The 16,036-nt window shown below is 38.7% G+C and overlaps 1 protein-coding gene across 2 annotated transcripts in view; it reads right to left on the minus strand.

The window, feature by feature from the left end:
* Positions 1–15,804, minus strand: part of Col4a6 (collagen, type IV, alpha 6) — a 308,693-nt gene extending 292,889 nt beyond the window's left edge. Inside the window, exons 1-2 of one of the 2 annotated variants that reach the window (XR_003953035.1) lie at positions 15,518–15,804; positions 15,271–15,322 (exon numbers count right to left, since the gene is read on the minus strand). Coding sequence is in view for 1 of the 2 variants with exons in the window: in NM_053185.2 (NP_444415.2) it covers positions 15,271–15,322; positions 15,518–15,528 (63 nt within the window). In the remaining variant the exon portion in view is untranslated. The remainder of the gene's footprint in view (positions 1–15,270; positions 15,323–15,517) is intronic. The other variant, NM_053185.2, reaches the window with a different exon arrangement.
* Between the last annotated feature and the right edge of the window lie 232 nt (positions 15,805–16,036).

Consider the following 16,036-nt stretch of genomic DNA (forward strand, 5'->3'; position numbering starts at 1 on the left):
TGTAATGGAATGTTATAATTGCGATGTCCCCTCATCTACGATATTTAGGAGTAGCCTATTCAGCTGGGACCTTTTATTAAGCCATCAAGAAACAATCTGGTTAAGGTGGTGGCATCTTTGAAGGACTTCATGATATATACAACAGCCTGTCACACCCAGTGTAACTCCTAATTGACACAACAAGACAGTACAATGATGCTTACATGATGTTTTCAAAAGGCCACCAACTCTATTTACAAGTTTTACTCCTGGTCATTATCTGACATCCCAACTATTAGCAGAAAACCAACCTAGAATAAAAGTATATATACAGTAGCTTGTTTTACATTGAAATGCAGGAAAGGTAGCATGAATTCTTTGTTTCAGTCAAGTCAGGCTCCTGTGGCTGACCCACATGGGGCCTGTTATTTGTTTGCTTGGAGAAAGGTTTGTTGAAATAAGAATTCTGGGAATCTAATTTTATGACCTGGAATTCAATTCATCAAAATACTTAAAAGAAGGCATTCAGATGTAAATTTTCGCCTGTTCAAGATTAAAGGGCCAGTTTCTGTTGTTACCACTTGTTTTAGGGAGTAAATCACAGCAATCAGTTAGACAAGGCTCTTTATAGTAGGACCTGACACAGTAAAAGGACAATCCTGAGTTCCAGTTCAGCTTCCTCTAATGCAGGAACAATTAGTCACATGCCCTTGGGCAAATAATTTAATCCCATCTTTATGGTCAAAGGATCAGAGAATAATAGTTATTCCTTCACCACAGCAGTAAACGGTAGGAGGCAAGTGAGGATCAAAGGAAGACGACTTCCTTGACACTACATTTTCTGAGCTAATGTATCTGTTTATCACTGGGAGGTACAAAAGCCACAACACCAAATGGTAAAAGAAATTCCAATCTTGTGTTTGTACACATGCGTGCACACACACACACACACACACACACACACACACACACTGAACAGCAAAACCTGCAGTATCCTCGAAGTCATCAAACAGATAAATATTGTTCAGGTTCTGCAGAGGCAAGGACCCAGAAAAATATTTGCAGACAGATCAGCAACATCTTTTTACACGGTTAAGTAAACAATGATGTGGGAAGGTCATTACTGCCGTTCACTGAATATTTCCTGCCCTCCTTCTTCAAGACACATGCTAGGACTTTTTTCTTGATTCCCATCAGGGCTGATCGATGCATGTGAGAAAAAAGGGACACACATCCCACCTGTAAATAATATTCGATTACTAACACAGTAAAAGTCCTCCAAAGCTCTCTTTGTCTTGCTTCAACAAGCAGTATGTCAGATTATATCTTCTCCATTTGGGTCCTAACCTGAGAAACAGGTATTGCTTCCACAGTGACCACAGTGGCCATGCTGTATATATAAACAAGGAATGAACTGTGGTTATTTCATGTAACTGAACTGTAGAACTGAGCTGTAGCAATGCAATGTATTCTATCCTAGGAGAAGGAATGCCATTCATAAGGTCAAGTGACCTACCAAACAGTGGGCAGTTAGTTTAGCTGCTTTTCTCTGGGCACAGAGCTTCTGGAAGAGCCTTGGTATTTCTCAAAGGCTTATACTTTAAATGTTATTCGATTTTATTATGAATATGAGCAGAAGCATGTCATTGCTACTTGCAGTTAATAGTGGACATGAAAAAAAAAAATAAAGAGGACAGCTCAGGCAGGACAGGACAGGCTCAGGGGACTGGTAACTTGATATAAATCCTTCCTCTCATTCTCTTCCAAGTAAATAGTGACTGAAAGTCATGTGGTTCTTCAATGGCTCATCCAGAATAAGTAGCCCCAGGCCAGTATGACATTAGCAGGTATCCTTTCTAAAAGAGTTGGCACCTCTACCTGTCAGTCTTTTTAGCAGAAGAATGTGATAAAAGCTGTACAAACAAGGAGGAGGAGAAGGAGGAAATATCTTTTTTTTTATCCCCTAAGGCCCTTAAGGATAACCAGGCTAAGAATAGTGTTATGAACTGGGGGATGAAATTTCACACACACACACACACACACACACACACACACACACACAGAGAGAGAGAGAGAGAGAGAGAGAGAGAGAGAGAGAGATACACACCTTTAAAGCTAGCTAACTAATCTTTAAGTTAATTTATCCCTAAGTCTCAGAGGAACACAAATCCTCCCCTAACAAGCTCTACTAATAGATATAGGGCTATTACTAGTTTAATGAAGAGCACCGTCACAGAAAGTTAAGGCAGTAATTGTTGGTTGTCTTCTTGGCAAGATCTCTGTCTACTAGAAACATATTGTAGAGGGGATTAGAAAATGATGAGCCACAGCCCAGCAGCATGACAATTCACTGTCTGTGGCAGCTACAATTTACTGAGCATATATAGTAATTAAGGATGTTAGGAAGATTCTAACTAATCCTCCCAACTATATGAGCTAGCTTTTAAATTTTCCACATAAAGAGACTGAGGAATACTAAGGAGGTATAAAGGCCAAGGGAAAGGATTGAAGGCAAAGTGGAACCAATATAGGGTTCAGCAGGTACAGCCATATTTATTGCAGCACAAAAATTACAGAAAATTTTCAAATATAGTGCCATAAAAGCCCTCAAAGGCATACTCTGTTAGCTTACAGAGTGAGCATAACTAGATTTACAGATAAATGCTTGTATATGAATCTTTCAAACCACAGAAGGGAATTAGACTCAATTTCGCTTGGAAGCACTATGTTTTATATTTTAAAATTACTGAAAATGAGGAGTTAGTAAAGAGAAAAGCGTTTATCAGTCCTAAGACTTTCACCAACAGCAGCCATTGAGGAAAGCTGGGAACCTTGGGACTTTAGTGACTTGGCAAATTCAAGCTGAGGGGTTCAAAGCAATTGCTGGATTTCAGAGCAAGTCTTCCAGCATGACTACTGTCCTTCAGTTATGAGCATAACCTAGGGGTGTAAAGGACTAAGAGGCAGATCTAACAGGAGGGAGAAACAGGAGAATGTGGGGATGAAAGGGTTGCAGCGACAAGCTCTTGTCACATAATATACTACTGCTTTGTTCTCATCATTCCACTGAGACATAAAACTCAGAAAAATGAGGGCTGGAAAGGTAGGTCAAGAGTACACCATTTATTTAGCAAAGAATGTTTTCCTGGGATCCATCATGAGCACATGCACAGGGGGTGGGGGGAGGAAGAAGAGGGAGAAGAGGGAGAAAGAAATATGCCCGCACCCACGTGTGTTAGTGAGCAGTTCTCTTTCTATTTTTCCTTTATAAGATTTAGAGACAAAGTTTGGAGCTGAGACAAAAGGATGGACCAACTAGAGAGTGCCATATCTGGGGATCCATCCCATAATCAGCTTCCAAACGCTGACACCATTGCATACACTAGCAAGATTTTGCTGAAAGGACCCAGATATGGCTGTCTCTTGTGAGACTATGCCGGGGCCTGGCAAACACAGAAGTGGATGCTCACAGTCAGGTATTGGATGGATCACAGGGCCCCCAATGGAGGAACTAGAGAAAGTACCCAAGGAGCTAAAGGTGTCTGCAACCCTATAGGTGGAACAACAATATGAACTAACCAATACCCCCCCCCCCCGGAGCTCGTGTCTCTAGCTGGATATGAATCAGAAGATGGCCTAGTCGGCCATCAGTGGAAAGAGAGGCCCATTGGTCGTGCAAACTTTATATGCCTCAGTACAGGGGAAAGCCAAGGCCAAGAAGTGGGAGTGGGTGGGGGAGTGTGTCGGGGACTTTTGGGATAGCATTGGAAGTGTAAATGAAATAAATACCCAATTAAAAAAAGATTTTTCATACAATATATTTTGATCACATTCTTTCCCTCCCCCAATTTCTCCTAGGTCTTTTCTTTTGCCTTAAATGTGAGGTTAAACAACAGCAGCAACAACAAAAATGAAAAGCCCACTAAATTTGATAGTTATAAATTCCAAATTCTATGTGTTAAGCTTTCTTTACAGAAAAGAAATTATACAAATGGTAAAAACATGCTAAATAATATTTAATAAGAGCGAAGGCAGTGTGACTTGAAAGTCTTGAAAGTGACTTCATAATTGACTAGTGAAATGAAAGAATGTGCCTCCAATGGAAGGGAATTGGCTGGTTACCAGGAGAGACATGAAAAGTGTTATAGATATTTTCTCTTTATCTACCTCAGTAATCCAATGAATTGGATGCTGTTGTTTCACACATAGAACACTGAGACACAAATATGTTAAATGATTTTCTCAAGTAGAAAAAAAAACCCAAGATATTGCAGATGAAATTTGATGAAAAATTTAATTCCATCCCTTGTCTGTAGCAATATCTGTCCAATGGAATCTCCTGTTATGAATTATATCAGTATCAAATACACATATCCGTGGTATCTATACCTACAAAGCATTTCAATAACTGCTATTCGGGGAAAATAGTAAGATGGTCATTAAGTTTTCCCTGTTCTTCTTATACCTAATCGTTGTTTGAACATTTGATGGTATGTATCCTATATCCTTACTATGACCCCATCTACTCATTTATCCATCCATTCATCTTTGCCTCTAGGCTCTTTCTTTGTGTTAGCCTCCCAAATTATTTCTTTTACCCCTTCCCCTGCTCAACAGCAGCATGTCCACTCAATACAAGCCGAATTCATCTTGGTTTTGATGTTAAGGCCCCCCATAACTTGACCCTGTTTCAACTCTGTACAGTTATTTCCCTTTGCTCCACAAAAATCATCCTGTGATTTAGTTATACATGTCACACGTAACCATATTTATACTTGCTATAGCTGCACTAGGTGGTTATTCAGTGTTCACTGCAAAACCAAATTTGACTGAGGTCAACTGGGGGTCAAATATAGAGCCTGCTTTATACTCAAATAGAAGTGTAGACTAGAGCAGAGCTATATTTGCTTAGTGGGAAAGGTGCCTTTTTAGATTAAAAATATATTGGGAGACAACCCTGGCTAGCCCAGAACTAACTATGGAGACCAGTCTGGACTTTATCTTACAGAGATCTTCTTGCACGTGTCTCCTGAATGATAAGAGTAAAGGCATGTTCCACCATGCCTGATTAAGAATGCCCTTTTTAGAATGGGAATCTGGGAGTAGCCACTAGAATGTCCCAGACCCCAGGGAAGTCAAAGGCTCCTAGGAGCCAATGACAATGACTTTACCCAAAATACCTAACAAAAGGGAGAGACAACCTGTAGAGAGGACCTCCAATAGATAGTATGGCCCCACCAGTTGAAGGATAGGGCCATCCAGGAGTGGGTGGGTAGGGGAGCACGGTGGAGTTAGGATATCGGGGACTTTTGGGATAGCATTTGAAATGTAAATAAAGAAAATATCTAATAAAGATTTGAAAAAAAAAACCCACAAAATTTTAAACCTAGAAATGTTCCTGTCCAAAGGAATGACAGGGTCAAAAAATGGAACAAACACTAAAGGAAAGACCACCCAGAGACCACCTCACCTACAGATCCATCCTATCTGCAAACACCAGACCCCCACACTATCGTTGATGCCAAGGAGAACTTGCTGACAGGAGCCTGATATGCCTGTTCCCTGAGAGGTTCTACCAGCACCTGACCAATACAGATGCAGATACCTACAACCAACCATCAGACTGAGCCCTGAGACTCCAATGGAAGAGCTAGGGGAAGGACTAAAGGAGCTGAAGGGGATTGCAGCCCCATAAGGAGAACAATATCAACTAACTGGACCACCCAGAGCTCCCAGGGACTAAACCACCAACCAAAGAGTGTATATGAAGAGAGCTAATACTCTGGATACATATGTAGCCGAGAATGGTCCTATCTGACATCAGTGGGAGGGGAGGGAGGCTTGATGCCCCATCGTAGGGGGATACTAGAGGGGTAAGGCAGGAGTGGGTAAGTGGGTAGGGAAGCACCCTCATAGAGGCAAAGGGGAATAGGGAGAAGGGGAATTGGAGGGGGAGTTGTGGAGGGGTAACTGGGAAGGGGGATATCATTTGAAATGTAAACGAATAAAATGATTTTTTTCTTTTTAAAAAAGAATGTCCTTTTAGTTTCCTCATAGACATTATATGGTTGATGGAACACTGATTCTATCTCCATGCTTTCATTAGAGCCATCTAATATAATTATAATATTAATGTAAAACATAAATTCAGGCAGAAATACATGTATATCCATAGAGATCCAGAGAAGAAAACTTGAAGTCTGGGATCTTCCAGAAAATGGAGAGAGAAGAATTGTTTCATATTTTGTTTACTGTCTCTTTGAGAACCAGGTTAGGTAGTACATTTGTGAAGCCTTCAGTAACTATAGTGTTTATTGACCTCTTCTTTCAACCGTCTATAGCAGTTCATACTGTCCTATGACTTTTAATGATGGTTGAAAAGGTAGTTCAACAATTCTACACTATCAGACTTAAGTTTCACTACAAATATATCTTAAAATTTAAAAAGTAGTAAAACAAAGTATTCACTATGCAGATGTGTTAGATTCCATATATTTAAATATTGGGAAACATCACTATCATGTTAGTATATAGTACAAAGTTTATTTGTGTGTGTATGTATAATGAGTGAGAGGGGTGGTGACTGAAAAAGATAGAGAGTTGTGGGAAATTGACTGGGAAATACAAGTTTCTGTTTAACTGGGTTTTTTCTTGAGATGGCAATGCAAAGTATTAATCCAAAAACCCTTTACCTGATAAGATGCATTATTAGAGTACATCAGAATTTTCTCAACATTATATAACCAAAATAAAACAGAGATTGCTGGGAACTAAACTGTCTTTGGTGTAAGTTCAGGTTTTTTTTTTTTTCAGTTTCTTCCTTATTATTGGCTTATTAACAAAATACTTATTTTACTCTTTTTTTGTATTTTGGGGATTGTATGTGATTTTTTTGGGAAGGAAGTATACATACTGCTGTAGAATTCTTAAAATTTTTGTAATAAATTCTTTCTTTTTCATTAAACATTATTATCCAAAAGAATACTGTGGTCTCTCAAGCTAGGCACTGAAAGGAATTTATGCAATTTTATCATGATTCAATGTGGACTACTTTGTACTGTCTCATTGACTTTAAGGGAACTTCTATATTCACAAGCAGAATTAAGGAGTCACAGAAAAAATAATGCTCACTCAATGCTTAAAGGATGCAGAAAATGTCACTTAATCTTTATTCCCTCCAGAAAGAAAAGGCCTTTGTGTGTTTTGAAGACCAGTTTTGTCTTCAAAAGACCCAGGCCAGTATATTCCAGGAAAGCCTAGCATCTACGAAATAGTCAAAGAAGTTTGTAGGGGAGCAAAGGTTCCCCTTAAAACAAGGAAAGCAGATTGAAAGATAAAGTCAAACTAACCAGCCTCATGGATGTTTAACAAAAGGACAGGGATTTCAAAGATGCCTGGGGTGAGGTGCGATTCTTTAAAAAGAATCTTTAGTGGAGACCAGGATCTCCAGAGGAAGTCCCAAAGGGAGGACTGGAAAGGTGAAACAGCTTTGGGTAATCTGGAACAAGTTTAATAACAAACTTAAAGCTTTTTCTCTCATAGGAAGCTTGAAACCCGTATCTAACAAATAATCAAGTATTTTGTATTTTCAGGAAAGTGTCAATTCCAGTGAGTAGAAAAGAATGACAGAAATAGTCATTTAAATTTCCTAAGACCATAGTTTATAATGGGGTTTGTATTTGAATGTAGGTGTATTTGTCTCCAAACATAAAGTGCTTTGTTTTGAATCATTCTATAACAAACTAAAATCCAGAAAATGACCAGCAGAGTGGCATATGAAACCCATAAGAAGCCTGAGAAGAGGGGTATGCATTAAGGCTTTGTTACCAGAAGTCCTTACGTTTAAAGCCTGAACTTCAGCAACCTCAGTAAGGTAGGTATAGCTTCCTACCAACGCAATATTAAAGATATAAGTAATCATGAAAGCAGGAAAAGGTTTAATAAATGTGGCCACTTAGGGAAAAGGAACAAAGTCCAGTGTCTCCCAGGTGCATCTTCCAAATGTCAGATCTAAAGAAAACTATATTGATTAATATGTTAAAATTCTGAACTTTTAAAGACTTGATATAATGATAGCAAATCAAGAGGGAAAGAAATCTGAAGCATTTCTTATACTTTAAATCACTCCCTCAGACCTTTGCAACGTGCGTTTAATGGAATTTCCTTTGCACTTGACACCAAGATCCTGACATGAGTTTTAGCTTTACACATAGAGCAAGAGGTATGCTTTAATTCAGCAGTTCTGGTCCTGTTGTAATCTTATTCAGCACTGAGCCTTCATCCTTGTAGGCTCCAGGCTGTCCTGAAAGGTGATCTGATAAGTTGTCAGAACTGTGTGAAATCTCTTCCTGAGAGACAACTTCCTCTTCTGGCTAGCACCAAGCTTCATTCAGTTCTTTTCCTTCTCCCAATATGAGATGCCTGGGGAAATTCCATTGCCTTTGAGTTCATTGTTTTAGTAGACTGATAGTCAAAGAGAGAAGAACAAATGTCCCTCTTTAGAATATCCTTGTTTCTGTTTAGATAGCTTCAGATTGCCTAAACTTTGTAAATCTGGAGAAGAGAGATCTACTTTGCAGGAATGAGTCCTCCATGAATAAATAATTCACTACTGTGATTAACTTCATTGCTATTACAATTTACAAACTCATATAGACAAACAGGCAAGAGTTTAGGTTTTAATATTCCTCTAAGAGAGAGCTATATCAGGGTCCTGTCAGCAAAATCTTTCTGGCATATGCAATAGTGCCTGGATTTGGTAGTTGTATATGGGTGCCTGGCAAATACAGAAGTGGATGCTCACAGTCATCTATTGGATGGAACACAGGGCCCCTAATGAAGGAGCTAGAGAAAGTACCCAAGGAGCTAAAGGGGTCTGCAACCCTATAGGAGGAACAACAATATGAACTAACCAGTACCCCCCAGAGCTGTGTCTCTAGTTGCATATGTAGCAGAGGATGGCCTAGTCGGCCATCAATGGGAGGAGAGGCCTTGGTCTTGTGAAGATCATATGCCCCAGTTCAGGGGAATGCCAGGGCCAGGAAGCAGGAGTGGGTGGGTTGGGGATCAGGGCAGGGGGAGGGTATGGAGGGTATAGGGGCCTTTGGGAATAGCACTTGAAATGTAAATGAAGAAAATATCTAATATATATATATATATATATATATATATATATGTATATATATTTCCTCTAGCTATTTTCTCAAAATGTATTAGGTCACATCAGGACATCAGGTTAGGAGTTGGCATTTCTCTTCCCATTGTTAACCATAATGTCTGGCACATAGTAGGCTCTAGAAAACTTTTCACTGAAGGAAAACCAGAACAGTGAAGGGCAAAGAACAGTGTCAGTCATAAGAAAACAGAAAGGAAAATTAGGGAAAAATCTATTATTAAACTAAGCTTTAAGGGAATAAGAACACAGCCATAACTAGACACAGAAGGAAGGCTGAAGATTTGAAGAAAAGGAAAAGATAGGCATAAAAAATAAGCTTGGCAAATTGAGCCAACATCAGAAGGATAGCTGGGATGCAAACTTGAGTTCCATGGTACAAGAGGAGAGGGGGTAGGATGGTACTAAGGGGTTCCGTGATCATGATCCTGTTTGTTTTAGAATAAGCACCATGGCTTTTGGAGAGGAAGGCTATCAGCAAAGGGGGTGGAGCAGCAGAAGAGGACTGAAGCCAGAACAGCTCAGTTTGTTTGTAGAGACTCCAGATAAGAGATGATAAAAAGCCTCAATCGGAGACAGCACTCTAGGCTGTGCTTTTACCTAATTCTGTCTTTTCTTAGATCTGTGAACTTGGATAAATCCTAAATATCCTGACATGAGAATACTTGCCCTAGATTACTTCACAGGATAGCCTGGAGCCATTTATGAAATAATGAGAGAACACTTTGTAAACTGGAAACACTGCAAGATGTTTGTCATTGCACTAGACATGGGGAAAACAATGAGGACAATATTAAAACATGACCATGGCAGCAGACAGACTCTAGAAACAAGAGGATCTTCTCTGATATCTCCACTTTGCTCATCTATGTGCCATTTGTCAAAATTGGGACTTTAGTTTTAATTTTCCCCTGACATAGCAATAAATAGAGGATAATTGTCAGAGGTGGGATGAGAATATGAGACTTTCTTTGTAGACAGCGGGTTCCCATGATCTCATTTAACTTTGCAAAGGACAATAATACCTAAGGAGTAAGACATTATTTCCTTTTCTGGCGGTGAAAAACTAAGTCACAGGAAGGTAAATTAAATCATACAACTAGGAACTGTGGATAGAGGAAGCATTTAGCAAAACCATTTTCTATCATCTTTTAGAGATTTCATCATTGAACAGAGTTTTTTAAAATTATATTATTATCAGTGTGTGTGTGTGTGTGTGTGTGTGTGTGTGTGTGATATGTGTAGGGAGAACATACACATGTTGATGTCAGAGGACAATTTTGTGGAGTGAGTTATCTTCATCTTAAGTTTGCTCTGGGGATCAAACTTGTCACTTACTGAGCCTTCTCATTGAACACAGCATTGTTATTTGTTTCATTAAATGATCTATATTGGATTAGTAACTTTAAGATATACAAAGAAAAAACAATTTCTGCAGGCCAGAAACTTGTATATTCACTAGAAAGTTATCTACTAACCACAAATAACGTGTCTGGTAGTGTCATAGTCATTTGGAGTACCAAGTTGAAGAGGTCTGAAATTATTTCATTAAGAAAATGACATTTGATGTAGGTATGGAGGGCCAGGAAAGAGTTCATGGGATAGGAGCAAAGGTATAAATACAGAGGGGCATATACTAGACATAGATGACAGCATACCCAAGAGCAAAGAAAGGTAAGGAAGCATGGTATGAGAGTGGTGGAAAATGTAGTTTTAGAGTGTAGGAAAGAGAAACACAAAGCCACAATCCTGGAAAGATATGTGAAGAAAGAATTGAAAGTCTTCAATTTTCCAAACCAAGCATGTGTGCATTTTCTTATGGAAGAAATGGGAGATGAACAGAGGTTTTATACCTAGAGATAACATCCTTGAAATTTTTTGTTAGTAAAACTAACTTTTGTGGCATTATAGAAATTCTAACAAATGTCTTGAAGTAGAAACGTCAGTTCAGAAGCTGTAGATATAGGGTGAGTGGGTTTAGAATCAATGGAGTGTGTGTGGATCGAAGTATCAGCCTACAGATTCTTGATAATATTGGTAGAAGTTGATGATATTAACTGGGAGAGTTGTGATTGATTCTGTAGTTTGTTCCTGAAACTGAATGGATGGTGAAGAAAGCAAAAAGGGAAGAAAAAAAAAAAAAAGGTTTCACTTGAAGTATACAGGGAAAGACTAGAAAAAAAGTTTTTTCTTTAGACATACTGTGTTTGGAGCAAAAGAAGTAATAGATGGCTTTAGGTGAGTGTTTATACTAAACTCCAGGCACTGGTTTTAAGTGAGAGACAAGGATTAGGAGGCAGTTGGAAATATAGGGTTGGAGCTCAGAGAGACAGCTTCACTGAGAATAAATCTGTCACAATTTTAGGACATGAACCTATCAAGATTCTAAGTTCCCTACTAAAGATGATGCTTATCTTGCTCACCACTGGAATATTAGGGCTGAACACATTAATTCCAATAAAAAGGTCTCTCAATAAATACCCACTGAGCGCATAACATTTTTGAAATATCAAAGAACCATTGACTAATAAGCTACAGTATTCTGAAAATCAGAAAAAGGATTTCAGTAGAATTAAAAAATGGGAAACTGAAAGTAGGAAAGACAGAATAGAGACTGGAATGCACTCATTTTGCTTGGTAGTTAAGCAGGCATTATTAGCTGGAAGAACCCCATTCAAATGGTGCAGACTCAGTCTGGACTGTAATACAGAGGAGAATAAAATAAAAGAGAAATTTGATTCAATTGCATTGAGAAGGTTATACTTACAGAAGAAAATTAAATTATATATTTTTCCATTTCTGGGTTTGATTATGGATTTTCATTTGTCTTTAAAATGTAGGAGACATCAATACTTGGTATAAAAAAAAACCCTGTAGGTCGAGACCTACCCTGTAGTTATATAAAATAGACTCCATATTTCTTTGTGTATGTGTACTTTTTGTTATGTTTTATTTTGGTGCTTTATTTATTTATTTGCTCATTTGTTTTGAGGTTGAGGTTTTTTTTTGAGAGAAAGATAGGAAGAACATGAAGTTCAGTAAGTAAGGAGGTGTGGCATTGGGGGGAAGGGGAGGGAATATGATTAGAGTAGATTGTATGGAAAATTTTTAAAGAAAAACTACATATACAGACACCTAAAAAATAAAGGAGGAAGGAATTTTATCAATTTCTTTCTCTTAAAATTATATATCTTAACTTACTTTTTGATCATTTCATACATGCCTACAATGTGGTTTTATCAAATTCATCCCCATCTCCTCCCTTCCTCCTCTTCTCATACTCCATCACCACTTCACCCCCAAACTTCATGGATCCTTCTGTTTCTTTAACCTGCTGAGTCCACTTAGCACTACCGGTATGCGGGTGATTGTAGGGCCACTGGAGCATGTAAAACCTACAGAGGGCAGATCCAGAGGAAAACTGACACTTCCTCCTGCAGCCACCAACTGGGCTGCTGAACATTAAAACAGCATTCATCCTTTGATGCCTGCTATAATGACTGGGCCAGTGACAATGTGAAGAACCAACCTGGGCATGCTTTGGAAAGAAAGAGGCTAGCATTACAATCAGGTCTTTACTTGAATATAGATGACAAGCATGTTCTTATTCTTTATTCTCCTCCCCTCCCAAATAAGTGTCCCATTAGTCTTTTAACTTCCTGTATACTCGGATGTATTGAAGACTTTTATGAATGTACTCTTGGGTAGAGATAGAATGAGAAAAAAGCATAAGAATTCACAATACTGTAGGGTACATTTTATCTCCTAGACAGTCTAGGATGAGATTTGTAGTTTTGACTAGAGTTTTCTAATAGTATACAATACATGAAGATAATTTAAAGCAGTCTTTATCAAGGAACATAATGAGCAGAATTATATAGGCAAAAAAAATTTCTAGAGCGTAGGTAGCTATGTTTTTTATTTTTTAAAAAAATTCTGCATGCCTTGTTGAATCTACAGCAGACCCTTGTGGACTTGAGCACTTAACTAAAGGATTCCTGGTGTTTTGCAATCCTAGGTTCTGTCTCACTAAGTAAAACCTAGCAGATAGTTCACCTGAAAAACAAATGTAATGGATTTTAACATTTAGCATTCCATTTCTTATATTGAATTGCTTTGCAAATTCTTATAAAGAAAATGCTCAAAAGTAACTACATAACTCTCTCTTTAATTGCTTACCAATATTCAATTACTGGCAAGTTAATTCTCACAGCATGAAGATGCTTTCTCATAATGAAGTATAACAGAGCTTTTATTGATGCATTCATAAGCTATTTGCATTGGTATCACTAAAAGTACTTCTAATTCAAATGCCTACAACCATCTGAAAAGCAGAAGACAGCACAAATACAGAGAATAGACTTGAGTTGAGACTAGATGAAACAGAATGCAAGGACATTGAGAAAAAAAAATCCCCAGTAATAGTATCTTCTGAAAAAGTATTTTGTGACTCACCTCTTTTTCTCTTTGTCATAAAAAAAAAAGACTTTCCAATACCAAAGATGCTGTGAACAAGTAAAGAAGACCGAATACAGCAATTCTGGACTTACAGCAACAGAATAAGTATTGTCAATGGACCTCAAGGTTCATTCCATTCTTACCATGGTTATTGGCAAGGCTACCTTGTAGAACAATGAGACAAAAGTATACAACCCAGATCTAGAGACCCACTTCAATGCTCGGAAAGACTGAAAACTTTCTTCTCCACCATAACAAATGAAGATATGGTATCCTAGAAATACATGTCCATCTACAATTATCAAATGCTTTTCCTTTTTAGAAAAAAAAAGGAACAAAAAAACAACCAACCAACCAAACAAACAAACAAACAAACACCACCAGTCAGAGACTGAAAAATTAAAGTTTTACTATAGTAGTAGTATTAAAAACAACAACAACAACAACAACACAAGACTTCTGGACAAAGAAATCAAAGGCTGGCATTTTCAATAAATACAGTATAAACCTCTGAAGAAACTCACATGTAAGCTTACATAGTGGAAGAATAGGGTAGAAAAGTGAACAAGAATCTGAGATCAATATTTCTTCATTCAAAGCTTAGCAGACACATATTTAAGAGCTGAAATTCAGAGGTAAAGGGTCACACAATTTTTGAATTCAGTCTTCCAGTATTTTTCTTTGTTTATAAGAAATCATTTCACTTCCCTGTTTGTTTGTTTTTCCAGACTTTATGTTAGGACAAAGTGTATTGGTGACCTTACTGACTGAAATAAGCATGGCTCTAAAATTGTATTTAAGACACTTTAAAAGAGCCAATCAGTTAAAATAATTACAATCCACAAAATAAACAATTCAAAATGTGTATTTATTGATTGTATTGTGACTTGGACTTTTATAAAGAGGTTGTTTTTTAAACAATGTAGTATTTGAACCTACAAGCTAAGTTTATTTTTGCCAGATAACTAACTAGCTGAACTGGAAACATAGCATATCTGATCAGTTAGTCACGTCACCTTTGTGAAATTATCCTACTAATTGCAGTAGATGGTTCTCTACTTTCTGAGTTCCATTAAACTTCTCTTAGCCCGAATTCCTTTGCCTGGAGTCTCTATGAGTTCATAGATAATACCAAACAGTCTACAAAAGGTTAAGTTTTAGAAAGCTTATCTGCATTTCTAAGCATTAAACTTTTTGATGTATGAAAGGACCTACAAACAAATTATAAACTTTACTTTCCATCTTACTGCTGCTACATTCAAATCTCAGTCCTTTATACTCTCTTTCCACTCTCAAACTTTATGCGTCAATCCACCTTCTTACAGTTAGGGAAAGCTATGTTTCTTCAGCTTTGCAGGTCTGCCTATTGGTGCAAAAAAGGGCATCAGAGGCCAGTCACCTGAAATTGTCCTGAAGACATTCACAAATGTGTGCACCTTGCATTGTCTACCTCTAATTTTTGTTCTCTAAACCTACAGGGATGTTTTAGGACAAGAAAAATGCTGAGTCCGGAGAGCATTAGGCTAATGTTATACTTGCTATTCCTCTCCAGGAACCCCATTAAGTCCTATTAGAAAGGCTCCATTTGGTGCAACCCTCTGTTACCCCCAACAGAAACACAAGAGGAAGAGGGGGAAAAAGGGGGTCTTTTGAAGCCTTACCGATTCTGCCAGTTCTTTGGTCAAGCATAAGGAAACCAGGAACAGCCACAATCTGAAAGGAGAGGGAGGGTGAGAAACATGGGCTCTCTGGACTACAGGGTCCTGAGTGAGAAAGTGTTCCCCCGGGCTCCCTTTTGATGCCTACTCCCACTTTTTCCGCAGTGACAGAAGTGCAAGTATAGTCCTGGCTTGGGAAAGCAGTCCAAAGTTGGAAAGAGGAGGGGGATTCTGAGCAGCAGCAGCTCACCCAGGGTGCATGCTTGTGGCTGCTCCGGAGCTGGGTCCCAGGAGACTGCTAAGCTGCTCCGCGGCGCGGGCTCATCTGGGCTCCGTTGATGCTTGGCAGTTTGTTCCTTATTCAGGACAGTGTGGGGAAGGGGGGCGAAGTGGCTTAATTTGGAAGAAACTAAAATCAGCCGCTAGAAAAAAAAAGTGCCCCAAAGGAAAACACACGCAGTGGTGCCCGCTACAACTTCTAGCACTCAGGAGATAGTTCCATGAGCCCAGGGAGGAAGGAATGGAGGGGGACGGGGCGGGGCTGCCTGCTGTCAATCACCTCCCCCTACCTTGGGAAGCTGCTTCTCTTTCTCAATTTCAAGCACCTCTGCACATAACCGTTCCAAAGTTTCATGCACAGGTCTCTAGAGACCTATACACAAGAATCTATGCAAGTAGGCATTATATATTTCCATAAAGTAAAATAGACTTGGGTGCACTACTACTACATAGGCAGATAGTCCTGAAAGAGACCTTGCACAAGGGCCCA

This window comes from Mus musculus, chromosome X (genome assembly GCF_000001635.26).
Source record: "Mus musculus strain C57BL/6J chromosome X, GRCm38.p6 C57BL/6J".
Taxonomy (NCBI): Eukaryota; Metazoa; Chordata; class Mammalia; order Rodentia; family Muridae; genus Mus; species Mus musculus.